General features: G+C 37.6%; 1 protein-coding gene across 1 annotated transcript; it reads left to right on the top strand.

Moving 5' to 3' along the window:
* The first annotated feature begins 1,231 nt into the window (after nucleotides 1–1,231).
* LOC121801482 (glycerol-3-phosphate 2-O-acyltransferase 6-like) lies at nucleotides 1,232–3,453 on the top strand. Its single transcript, XM_042200982.1, has 2 exons — nucleotides 1,232–2,009; nucleotides 2,387–3,453. Exons 1-2 carry the CDS (start codon nucleotides 1,392–1,394, stop codon nucleotides 3,248–3,250), a joined length of 1,482 nt encoding a protein of 493 aa, XP_042056916.1. The 5' UTR covers nucleotides 1,232–1,391; the 3' UTR covers nucleotides 3,251–3,453.
* The last annotated feature ends 10,552 nt before the right edge of the window (nucleotides 3,454–14,005 follow it).

Genomic DNA, 14,005 nt, shown 5'->3' with positions numbered 1-14,005 from the left:
TTATTTAATACTCTACCCGTTCCCGAAAAATATGAACATTTGGTTCAACATAGGTTTTGAAATTAATAAAGTAGAGAGAGATAAAGGGCAGTATAAGTAGTGTTAGTGAGAGAGTGAGCCACATATAATTAGTAGCGTAGTGTAATAGTATAAGTTGTGCGCTCCTTTCATCCCATTTAAGATGTCCATCTTTTCTTTTTAGTTTGTCCACACAAGATGTCCAATTTCTACATTTGGAAATGAATTTCTCTCTCCTCGTTACTCATTAAAATATTCAATCACCTTTTCTACTCGACTTTATCACACATAACTACTCCACCTAAAGTTCCGTGCCAATCGAAAATATGGACATCTTGAATGGAACGGAGAAAGTAAATAAAATAATATGTTGGGATAATGTATTCTTTAACTATTTCAAAATTGGAAGCCCATAATTTCCAGGAACGGACTAATAAAAACATACTCCCTCCGTCCAATAAATTTTGTCACACTTTGACCAGACACGAGTTTTAAGAAATGTAATGGAAAGTGAACTGAAAAAGTTAGTGGAGAATGGTTCTACTTTTATATACTCCCTCCGTCCGCCATTAAATATCTCATTTTTCCTTTTTCGTCCGTCCGTTTCTATTTCACTTTTACTATATTTGGTAAGTGGACCCTACATTCCACTAACTCATTCCACTCACATTTTATTATAAAACCAATATATAAAAGTAGGTCTCATATTCTACTAACTTTTCTACCCACTTTACTGCATAAAGTCAAACAATTTCTTAAAACCTGTGCCGGTCAAATATGAGACATTTAATCATGAACAGAGGTTGTATTAGTTTTATAATAAAATGAGAGTGATGATGAAATTAAATGAATATAGGGTATATTATAAAAAAAATGGTAAAAAATAAAATGTGACAAATTTTGCGGGACAGACAGAAATAATAAAATGTGATAAAATTTGAGGGATAGAAAAAATAATTCATATTTTTCATAGAAGGAAAGAGAGTATTAGTATATTATACACATACACAATTGACTAAGCCCATATACAATGATTCATAATTACTTGGGTAGAGCGGCACAAAAGAAACTAAAAAGTAGGCTAATTGAATGTTAACATATGCATTCAACTACTTGGTCACTCTCGTCACAACTGCCACCGATTTAAGTTTCAAATCAGCCAATCATCTTTGAGAAAAACATAACACACAACAATAATATTTGTTTTTTCTTTTAATATACCACAAACCGATTTCATTGCCCAAAACCACCACCAACCTATTTTCCGGCCTCACTTCTTTTTAAACCCCTCCCTAACCTTCAATGTAACATAAGTAGCTCACACAAGTAAAATATACCTCACAACTTCTCTCTCTCTAAAGAATTAAATAAAAATGGTCGCCAATCGGCGGTTCGAGCCGATCACACAATGCAGCACCGAAGGCCGGTCGAACCAAACCGTGGCGGCTGACTTGGACGGCACTCTACTCCGGTCGAGCAGCGCATTTCCCTACTTCATGCTCGTCGCACTGGAAGCCGGTAGTTTAATTCGGGCTCTAATTCTTCTCGCATCGGTCCCTTTGGTTTATTTCGTGTACGTGTTCGTGTCGGAGTCCGTGGCGATTGAGATGCTTGTGTTCATCGCTTTCGCTGGGCTTAAGGTCCGTGACATCGAGCTTGTGGCCCGCTCCGTCCTTCCAAAGTTCTATGCCGAGGACGTCCGGCCCGAAACCTGGGACGTGTTCAATTCCTTCGGGAAGAGATATATCATCACGGCGAATCCGAGGATTATGGTCGAGCATTTCGTGAAGAATTACCTTGGCGCGGATAAGGTGCTCGGCACCGAATTGGATGTCACGAAATCGGGCCGGGCTACCGGGTTCGTGAGGAGGCCCGGTGTGCTTGTTGGTGGCCATAAAAGGGCCGCGGTCGTGAAAGAGTTTGGCAATGATGTGCCGGATCTGGGCCTCGGTGATAGGGAGACTGATCATGACTTCATGTCCGTTTGCAAGGTCAGAATTTTTATAATTTACATGACAAAAATTGAATAAGAGGTGAGATTTTTGTGATTGTTATTGGTGGAGTTAAATAGCATTGATTTTGACTAGAATGGTTTCAAATAAAATTGATTAGGTAAGTTTGTTGAGATTTTCAACAATTTTGTCATACACTTTGCGAGGGTAATTGAATCATATGATCCCATGCATAATTCATTGCTACGACTTATGCTTTTTCATGGTCGTCGTTTTTACCTTTTATACCACAATTGTTGTATTAAATTAACATCATCTATTATATGTATTATCATGTGTCAATATCCATGTGTCAATATTATATGGAACAACCAAAAAGAAAAAACGTTTCATGCAAAATCTTGATTCAATTACAGGAGGGATACATGGTACCAAGAACGAAAATCGAAGCATTGGGGAGAAACAAGCTACTGGCCCCAATCATATTCCACGAGGGGCGTCTGGTGCAGCGCCCGACGCCCCTAGTGGCACTTGTCACATTCCTATGGATGCCAATCGGCATCATTTTAGGCCTCGTGAGAGTGTACCTCAACATCCCCCTCCCCGAGAGGATCGTCCGCTACACCTACATGATGCTCGGCATCAAGCTTATCGTCAAAGGAACCCCTCCCCCGCCACCCCGCCCCGGCCACGGCGGCGTCCTCTTCGTGTGCAACCACCGCACCATCCTGGACCCCGTCGTGACCGCGGTGGCACTCGGGCGCAAGATCAGCTGCGTCACCTACAGCATCAGCAGATTCTCGGAGCTCATATCCCCGATCAAGGCGGTGGCGCTGTCGAGGGAGCGCGACCGCGACGCCGCCAACATCAAGAGGCTGTTGGAGGAGGGCGATTTGGTAATTTGCCCCGAGGGGACCACGTGCAGGGAGCCGTTCCTACTGCGGTTCAGCGCGCTGTTCGCGGAGCTGAGCGACCGGATCGTGCCGGTGGCGATTAATACGAAGCAGAGCGTTTTCTACGGGACGACGGCGCGTGGGTACAAGGTGCTGGACCCGTATTTTGTGTTCATGAACCCGAGGCCGACGTACGAGATCACTTTCCTGAACGAGCTCCCGCCCGAGCTGACGGTGAGGGGCGGGAAAACTGCGATCGAGGTGGCGAATTATATACAGAGGGCGGTAGGGGGAACGCTGGGGTTTGAATGCACGAATTTGACGAGGAAGGATAAGTATGTGATGATGGCCGGAACGGATGGGCGCGTGCAGTCTAAGAAGAACTGATCATGGGATTACGTTTTCTTTAATTTGCTTTTATTTTATGGATTATGTTTTCTATTCTCCTCTTTCAATTTTTTATTTGGTTTTTCAAACATAGGGAAGGAGGGGTACAATGCATGGCTCAAAATAACAATCATCATTAATATGTATATTGTTCTTCGTTTCTAATTAAGTTGGTTCATTAATACTCCTACTATATTACTTTACTTGGCTTGGTGAAAAATGAAAATATATACTAATATATTGAGGAGTCCTCTTATATTACTTATAGCATCATAATCCAAAATCAAGATCAAATCTCTAACCTTAAATTTTAAAATGAATTGATGAGATTAAATCTTACGAATTTCAATAAATAGTAGACAAAATATCAACAAAACGGTAAGATCATCATTATGTTATCATATCATAAATTTCGTGTCTTTTTATATCAACATAATAACATGAGTATTTGAACACAAGTACACGAAAATATCAACAAAGTTTTACTGAGATTTTACATCCATTATATTGAGATTTTTTATGTATTTATTGATAAAAAAATTTGCTTATCAACATATACGAAAACTGAAATAAAAATAATCAATTTTTATCATCCGAACGTCGTCGGAACATATGCAATTGAGATCTCGTTAGAATCCTTATAAAATTACCTTTAATTTGATAATTTTTTTGTAAAAAAATAATTTAAATCGAGAGAGTTACTTAAATTTTAAGTTTTAAGATAATTTTAATAAGATAGAATTGACATTAATACCTTTTAATTTTATTTAATAATTATTTAAATTTAAACTATAATCCACTTGCAATTATATCAACCACTAGATTTACTAATCTAACTGTTAAAAATTAATTTAATTTTGAATTATTAATTAGTTAACAATTGATCATATTCCCTATATGGAGAACCAACTGATCTTTCAGCCGCATCTATAACTCGTTGAGTGGATTTGAAATTTTAAATTCAAGTTCTACCTAAATGTTTTTTTTATTATTTTCGGTCACTTTCGCACATATTTGTATTAGAAAAGTAAATTTCTCGTATGTTAATCCATATGTAGTATATTCTTGTTTATTTGTATGGAATTACGGATAACAATACATGCATCGAAAAAAAAAAAACATAAATCGTTGTTTTAAAAACTAGAATGGTAAATGAATAGGCCAAACTATCAGTTTACGATTAAACTGGTTGGACCTATTGGCCTAGGGCTGAGTAAACGGTTATTCGATTACTAACTAAGCGATGAACGAACCAATTAAGGTCGATTATTGATTAATCAATAACCGAAATTGTCGATTTTGGTTCAATTTTAACTTTTTTTTATATCCGATTATTGATTAGTTAACTGTTGTAATCGACTAAAATTATATTTACATAAATTCCAAACACTTTTATTCTAATAGAGATAAAAAAGAATAAATAGATTCTCGTTTAGCATATAAAGCAAAATCAAGCTAGAAAAAGTTAATAATATATCAAAATAGCAATAAAGACAAAAAGAGAGCCATTTTCATATGTTTAAGTATATATATAAATTAAACTGAAAGCTAACTATATTCAAGAAGATTGAGATCATTATGCCATTAGTTTTATCCTCCTACCCCCACCTGCAATGTGGCGTCCTAAGGCGCGCACTATGCATTTTCATTTTATTTGAATATTTAATTAACTACAAAAATTGAGAAAAAACTTCATTTCATTTATAGAAATTAATACATTACAATACGAATTAAAAAAATACGCAAACTCAGCGACGGCGGTTACGGGCCCACACTTCTTCAACCATGTCGTTCATGAGCTGAACATGGTCATGTTGGTTGCGCATTGAGGCCTGTCTAGCTAGATACTCATTGAAGCCCGGCGGTAATCCTCTAGCGGGGGGGGGCTCGGTCGCCGTGCTGGACGAGCTAGATGCACTGTCATCATCGTTCCAGTCGGTGATGCTCCCACCCTCATGCTCGACTATCATGTTGTGCATGATTATGCACGCATACATGACATCGGCGATGACTTCCTTGAACCAGAGACGAGCCGACCCTTTCACAATTGCCCATCGTGCTTGGAGCACACCAAATGCCCCCTCGACATCCTTCCGCGCCGACTCCTGCTTTTGCACAAATAAAGCCCTCTTCTCACCAATTGGGCAGTTGACCGTCTTATCAAAAACAGGCCACCGTGGGTATATGCCATCGGCCAAGTAGTACCCCATGTGGTATTGGCGCTTGTTGGCAGTGAACTCGATGGCCGGGCCGTTGCCATTGCATTGCTCGGTGAAGAGGGTGGATGAGTTGAGGACGTTAATGTCGTTGTTTGACCCGGCTATGCCGAAGTAAGCATGTCAGATCCAGAGCCGATGGTCAGCGACGGCTTCGAAGATCATCGTCGGGTGGCTGCCCTTGTATCCACTAGTGAATTGGCCTCTCCATGCCGTCGGACAATTCTTCCACTGCCAGTGCATACAGTCGATGCTCCCTAGCATATCAGGAAAGCCGTGCGCCGTTTCGTGCATCTTCATCGGGCCCTGACAATCAGCGGCAGTCGGCTTGTGCAAATATGTGTCGCCGTGGCCTCCACAACTCCCCTACAAAATCTCTTCAGGCACTCCCGGGTTGTTGTCTCCCCGACGTGGAGGTACTCGTCGAAAATGTCCGCAGTGGTACAGTAGGCCAACTGACGGAGTGCAGCCCTGCACTTTTGCAACGGTGTAAGGCCGAGTCTGCCGACGCCGTCTTCCTGATACGTGAAGTATTCATCACGTGATGACAACGTCCGGACAATGCTGAGGAAAAGGTAACGCGACATTCTAAACCGACGGCGGAAAACAGTCTGTCCCCACCGTGGTTGATTGGCAAAATAGTCTGCAACCAGACGTTAGTGAGCTGCCGCGTGGTCGCGTCGGACAGACCTCCGACGTCGAATAGGCCTGTGGATCTGCTCCGCCGCCGCCGCAGCCTCCTCGCGCTGCATTTGGGCTAAGCATTCCGCCATGGCCTCTTCAACGGCTGCATCTAAGGCTTCCGAGGTGGCCGAGGTCGAACTACCCGACTCCGAGGAGCTAGAACTAGTGGCGTCCTCGTCGTGGTTCATTTTGGTATTTGAGAGAGGTAGAAATATGAGAGATGAGCGAAATGAGAGAGGTGAGATGTTCGTACGAACAAGTGAATGAGAAACGAGGTTTAAATAGCCATAAAAAATGCATGTCATCGTCCGCGACCATCGTCCGTCGATCCCGCAATGGGGCGCCCTGCGTCGCGGACGATAGGCCATCGTCCGCAACGTAGGGCGCGGATGATGCATCGGGCGCGGACATAGTGCGCGGACGATAGCGGGCACCCACAATGTGGGCATCGTCCGCGCCCGAGGACGATGGACGCCATCGGGCGCCCCATTGCAGGTGCTTTAAATGCTAAGCCTAACTTAACTGTAGCTTTGATTTCAAAGTAAAAAATGTGATTTGGCAACGTTTTTTAATAAATTAACTATTCAGCTTCCATTGAGAGGCAAGGTCTAGACGAATCATAGCCTTTGTTTAATTTCCTAAAACGGGACTAGAACAGTTGTTTTAGTTGCGTATTATTTTATATACTGTAAATGGGATGTACAGAAAAATAAATAAATGTGGTGACCAATTAAATTTAGATGTGAATAGGCGAAGAAAACTAAGTTGTAAGCTATACATGTTATGGCCTATTTCATTGGACCATCTTTTTTATGAGTGGTTGGAATTAAATTGGAATCTACGGATGACAAGTCGTGTTAAACACTAATGATGCTAATTAATATCGCGCTGCCTCACGATTTTATATTAACACTCATTTCAAAAAGCACAATTCTTATACTAAAAAGAGGCTGACACAGCATGTTGTCCAAAATAAAGAAAAAAGTTGAAAACAGTTATATATAGAATCAAATAATACGAGAATTATTGGTTGTGTGCCGAATAAATGAGTTGTAGTTAGAGTTTCTTTTTAGGAATTGAAGCCAAAAATCACCCATATCAATATAAATTAAGGAGTGAATCAAGTGATCAAAGCATTTAAACTTAGAAGCGGATATATTAAAAGGGATCTTTGTAAATGTTAGTTAAAGATGTCAGTTCAATCCGAACCTAATAAATTGACCTGATTAGTCGCTAAAATTACAACTCGATTAAGCATGTTTTCCAAAATAAATAAAAAAGTTGAAATATAGTTATAAATAGAATCAAATTATACGACAATTATTGGTTGTATGCCGATCAAATGAATTTTAGTTGGACATTTTTTTAGCAATTGAAGCTAAAAATCACGCATATGAACATAAGTTAGGGAGTGAATCAAGTGATCAAATCATTTAAATAGAATGTGACATATTAAAAGGGATCTTTCTATATGGACTTTTTATACGTGTAGTTAGGGATGCCAGTTTAACTTTAATTTAATGGGCTGGCCTGATTAGTTTCGCTGAAAAATATACGTCCTTAGGTAAAAGATGATCAAAAGTTTATAATTGTTCCAAACTAAAAAGGAAAAAGACAAATACAATTTTTTATATAAATAAATGCTTAAAATTAATTATATTTCCTTCTTTACTTAAGAATTTGATATTTTTTCTTTATTCACCTTATATTTTCTTTTTCCATTTTTTAATTTGTGCTAAATATATTTTTATTTATAATGTTGATTTCGTTAAGGATGTAGATTGTAGTTTGACCGGACACGAGTTTTAAGAAATGTAATGGAAAGTGAGTTGAAAAAGTTGATAGAATGTGAGTCATATTTTTAAAGTATTAGTTTTATAATAAAATGCAAATGAAAATAAGTTAGTGGAATGTGAGATCCACTACCAAAAATGATAAAAAGTGAAATGTGACAAATTTTGTGGGACGGACGGAAATGGAAAAATGTGACAAAATTTCAGAGACAGAGGGAGAGGGAGTAAATAAGAAAAACTCCTAAATTTTAATTAATAGTTTGCAGCCCACTGGGCATTCCAAAACCCAATTAGGCTTAAGGTTGTTAGATTTTAGTTCGATAAAATTACAACTCGATTAGCCCGCACATGTTAGCCGCAATCCGAGTAGAACTGACCTGAAACCCGCTAGGTTTGCCGATTGACATCCCTATGTGTGTAATTTCATCAAGCAATAACGTATTAAATATAAGTGATTAAATTATCTAAACTCAAAAAGGAATATATGTATAAAAAGGACCTCTCTGTATCGGTAATATCACCAAGCAATAACATAGAAAAAACAATTTCTACATAACTATGTATTCCCCGTATAGCACACGTAGCATTCAAGATGAAATATGAGCATTAGAAGATTCTTGACTTTAATTTGAACTCAAAAATAACATCAGTGTTCTAAATACAATAATAAACCTTCAGTCAAAATAACAACAAACATTCTGAAAACAATCCTAAAACAGATTATGCACAATCCAAAACGTAAACATTTTAAGCAGCATCATAAAGAAAATGAAAATGTATAACTAGGAATCAAATTCGGTGGAAATCTGTTTGGTGCCAGTAGTAGTGGGAAGCCAATAAATGAAACGGGTCCAAGGCTCTTGCATGTAGGTTGAGTAGTAAAACATGTAATCATAGTAAGTGACTCAGCGTTGCAAAAAAAAAAAAGTTTCACAACCCAAGATAGAATGTGACTACCTATTATGAAAGATTGTGGCGTTAGTCCAAAATTTTTTTCATGCTTAAAAAAACTAACGACGCTGGTATGGTACAACACTTAATGAATCCCATTAAGAGACAAGTCTTTAATGCTATCTACTTAAATATATCGTCTCGGCAGTTTTCACCAAAAAGCGGAATTTACTGAGGAATTAGTGACGGATAGCTATCCCTCGCTATATAATGATAGAGTAGTGACGGATCTTCTTTCGATAATATTTTCGTCAACTGACAGATAACAATGTCACTAAATTGTTTTAAATTTTTTTATATTTTTAGATGGACATATTTCTTCAATAAACTAATTTTCATTTTTTCAAAATTTTTTAAAAGACTATTTAGCTTTCTTGTTAATAAATCCTTTAATATGTCAAAGTTTTGTTAGGGTTTGTATACTAGAAATCACCTTTCGAGTGATTGAATACTGTAAAATTCTAATTATTATTTTCCAATGAATGCAACAGATTATTTTTGTCATAATATTGTTATGTTTAACATTTAATGAATGTTTATTGCATATTTAAATGTATAAGCGAACATAACAATATCTAAGTCTTTGTTTTAGTAGACCGGTTGTGGGCTGCGCTCAATTTAAGGTACGCGGTCAGTCCTGAACAAAGAAAAATATGAATTTCACAACCTTGATAGGCCTAGACTACCTATCGTGTAAGGTTGCAATGTTAGTCCGATTATTTCTAAGCCTTATTGAAATAAGATGACGTTGGTGTGGTATAGCACTGAATGGATCTAACAGCAAGACGAGTCTTTATGCTATCTACTGAAAGACGAGGTCTTGATAATTAATTTCTTAATCAATTTACGTTAGCATTGAGCATACGATATTGAGTATCTACTACTTTGACTTACCAAATGTAACGGCCCACTTTTTGAACCCTAATTTCGAACCCTAAATTTTGCATTAAATGTTTTAATGCCGTGAAGTATGTGGATTAATTGACGAGTGAATTAATTGCTTGATTTCTATGTGACCTAATTGTGCTTTGGAGTTGAGTTTTGGTTTGAATAGTCAAGGATGTGGAATACATGACGTGGCCGTTGAATGGTCAATATCGTTGAAGACGGGACGAGAATGTGGAATAGTCAAACTTGTTGAATTATGACGTGACTGTCTGAATAATTGATGCGGGGTGAAATATATATTGTGGTGAATTATTTTCTAAGGGTGAGTGAGATTAAATAGGATCATCAATAATTACCTTGCCTTTTTATTTGAAATTTTCGACCACTATTATTTATTGGAGAGGAATTCTATTTTTCCTGGATTTAATTATTTGTTGGGATAATTATCCTAATTAAATCCAAAACCCGATTATTCTTTATCTCTCCATGAGAAATTCGACCCCTACCTTATTCCTAGGGAGATTTCGAAATTTCCCTTATTTAAGGGAAGAAGGAATAGTTTATTATATTATTTAATCCCTTATTTATTCACTTCCATGAAAAAAATACAAATATCCTAGCAATCTTACCATATCTAAGGAGATCTTGCCATATCCTATTTAAATTAGGATTTGAATTTAATTCCTTGTGGGAGAGGAATAAAAATCGCCTACTTCCCTATTTTAATGGTGGAAATTATTATTTTATTCTGCTCCGTATTATTTTATTCTACTCCGTGAAATACCAAATTAAATCATAAGCTAATTAAATAGCCTTGATTTTGAATTCCTCCTTATTCTTCTCCCATAATTCACGCCATTCTCCCTCTCTTTCTCTAACTCCACATTATTCATTTAATTAATTATGGAAAATCAAATCTTAGAAATTATCTCTATAAATAAGGGAGGAAAACCCTAACCCTAGCCACTAACTACACGCCACTCTCCACTCTCCCACTCTCTCTCAATTTTTTTCTATCTTTCTCCAAGAATTCTTCATCTTTTTTAGAAGAATTTAAGTTGAAGCCTCAAGAATTGTTGAAGAATCAAGATTTTACTTTGTTTCTACCGATCGTTTCGATCAAGAAAGGTATAATTGAATTTCTTTTCCTCATACTCTCTATTGAAACCTTGATTTTGATTCCTTCATGCATATAATGAGTGTAGAGATCGTAGATCTAAGATTTAATCGGGTGGGATTGATGGTTGCATGAGAAAAAGATATGTATATGCGTTTATGGTTGTTTATGAATGAACCTATGGATGATTTGTGGTGAATGCTATGTGAATATATGAGAACATGATGGTGAGATCTTCTTGAAGCATGATTATGTGTTGGAAGCATGAATATATGTGTTTGGATGAATATTTGATAAACCCTAATTCGAAATTTGGAAGCATGACAACTGTGGTGTTCAGACAGTAGATTCCGACGTGTAATTGACTGAACAAACGATCTTATTTTGGTGCGAACTTTTAACTGAGTAAACTTCAAGGTGTCTTCTGTGTTGTGTGTAAATTTCAGCCTTTTTGGACGAAAGATGAACTTTTAATGAATTTTTGAAGTCGACTGCGCAGTTCTGCCAGAATTTGTATTCTCGTCTAGTGAGTTTCGTTTTTGATTTGACCGACCTAAAGATGTGATTTTGATGTGAAATTTTACCGGGATGATCTTTGATGTGTCTACTATATTGTGGTAAAATTTCAGCCCCAACGGAGGTCGGATGAAATTTTAATGATTTTTACAAAATAACTGCGCTATTCTGCCAGATTTCTATCATACAAAAATAATCTATGTTGTTAAGTTTTGAATGATATACATGATGCATATGTGTTAAGGAACCCATTCTATGATGAAGTTATGTGTTGTTCATTGATGTAAGCTATGGTGTGTTTCCTTGTGTTGATGAACGTTTGGGATGTGTAAATTAAAGAGACGATGGAAGGAACGTTAGGGCATGCATGATAATTTTTGTGATGAAAGGCTGATTGTATTGTGGTGTTGACAAGGGTTGTCGTGCGTACGTGAGCACAAGGAACGAGGGTTGCTTTGAATTGTGTATTGTGTTATCCAAATAAGCGAGGTGGGCTTTTTTTTAAATAAGGACGATGTCCTAAATGTTTTATCGATGGGAATGAAACTGTGTTTATCATGGCTTGTTTGATTTTAACGTGCCTATCTGATATGACTTTATGCCATTATTAGTTAAATCGAATTCGGGTCCTCGTAGGGCCGCAAACCCTACTTGGACTAGTGTACACCTATGGTAGATCATGTGCTAGCGTACGGGCTGGCCGGTCTAGTGACTTGGTTTGTGGCCACATTACAAGTCATGTATTGGCAGATATGGTAAACGTCTATGGGAAAATGACTGATCAGTCGACTTTTGAACGATGAAATATTTTGATACCTCGGGCCTTTCTAAAAATAAAACCCCGATGGATACTTTAAAAAGGCACGATAAATAATATTTTGATAAACTATTTTCGGCATGAGTCCACTAAGTATTTTATAGTGCTCAGCCCTGCATATGTTTTCCCTATGTGCAGGTTGAGCGGCGACGAGAGTATGTTGGTGTTGAGCAAGTTAATTGAAGAATGAATTGTTTATCTTTGATCTGTGAGTGTCGTTGTGTCTTCATACATAACTTCACTCTTCTCTTGGATGCTTCCGCTGAAACCTGTTTTACTTATTGTTTGATCTTGACACTATTTTGAGTTCCATTTAGATTCTAAAGACATGTTATATTTTGGAGTACGTTGAACCCTTATTATCTTGAATATCAATGATGATAATTATTTTCTCTTTGGTCTGTCTGTCAAAGCGTCACCCTGACCTTCTCTCTTTGATTTTTGTTCATTAATTACCTTGGTCAAACCCCTTTTATAAAACCCTAGTCTTTTTCCTTGTTGCATTTAAGTCCTGTTATGTCACGATCGTCACATTTATTATACCCGAGAAGGGCGGTCGTGACACCAAAGGTGCGGGTTTTTTTGTCACCCAACGATCCAGGTATATTGGGTAGTGGTGATCATTATCTGGCAGTGCTAGGATTGCTATTATGTTGAATCGTGCGCGAGGAGAGTCTCGTTTGATAACATCCACAAGAGGAGCTCGAAACAAGGTTTTATCATTCGGAACCTAGCTAGTTGGAGTTTGATTACTCTATGAATAATAAATAAGAGTTTATTGCTAAGTCCACTCTTGGAGATTAAAATATGTTAATTAATTAAGTCCATAGCAGACATTGATTAATTAATGGATGTTTCTATCTTAAGCGCGGGAAATGAATTACACAAACAAAAGGAAACCCGGAATAATTGTAATTTCGGATTTGGAAAGGCAGTGCAATATTACTTCTGTAGTGACTGCTTGTAATATTCCAATATAAGCTTATATTAAATTGTGGATTCAATTTAATTAGTAAAAAGCTAATTAGGTGAGGCCATGTCCAAATTCTTCCTTAGATCTCTGACTGGGCCCAATATGTGACTTAATATAAATAGGAGAATAAAGGAGGCAGAAAAGACAACTTTTCCACATCATAATTTTCGTCCCCCTCTGCTTAGAGAGAGAATCGAAAATTGCTCTCCTTCCGTGAGCAGATTTCTGTCTTCGTTATTCAAGTCCTAGTACACTGGTGAGATTTTCCCACACAAATACCAGTCTACAATCTGGGACACCAGTCAGAAGATCAGAGGTCGAGTTCTCAAGATCTTCACGTGGAGAAGAAGCAAGCCATCTTCGATTCTTAAGTGAATCAACAAGGTAAATTGGCTAACTCCGTAGTATGCATGTTTTAGGGATTATTTGTACTAAAGCATGTTTAAAATTCAAGTTATGAGCATGATACATGTGATAATTACGCGAATAGAATTTGTCTAAATAGATCAGTTTTATGTGATCCGTTAGAACGCATGCTTCCGTTACCAACCCCTTCAAGTTTAACCTTTTTTTCTTCATTATTCCAATTCACAATAGGATTTGCAGGAGCTACCACCACCTATTATTCCTTTAGCCCGACCATTACTTCCCTTGTTGGAAATTCTACGTCAGTTATGGTTAAAAGAGAAAGTTCACCCTCCTCTCACACACACAGATAACTAGCTCATATTTTTTCAATTGGTCTACAGCTGTAGTAATTCGTCCGTAGCATGTTATAGTGATTGAGAACAATTATGAAT

Source organism: Salvia splendens, chromosome 4 (genome assembly GCF_004379255.2).
Source record: "Salvia splendens isolate huo1 chromosome 4, SspV2, whole genome shotgun sequence".
In the NCBI taxonomy this organism is placed as follows: domain Eukaryota; kingdom Viridiplantae; phylum Streptophyta; class Magnoliopsida; order Lamiales; family Lamiaceae; genus Salvia; species Salvia splendens.
The sequence above is the reverse complement of the archived record's forward strand: the minus strand, read 5'-3'. Positions and strand labels throughout refer to the sequence as shown.

Coding starts and splice junctions, on each gene's coding strand:
- LOC121801482 (XM_042200982.1), top strand. CDS start 1,392: ATGGTCGCCAATCGGCGGTTCGAGCCGATCACACAATGCAGCACCGAA. Junction 2,010..2,386: donor ACTTCATGTCCGTTTGCAAG/GTCAGAATTTTT, acceptor ATTCAATTACAG/GAGGGATACATGGTACCAAG.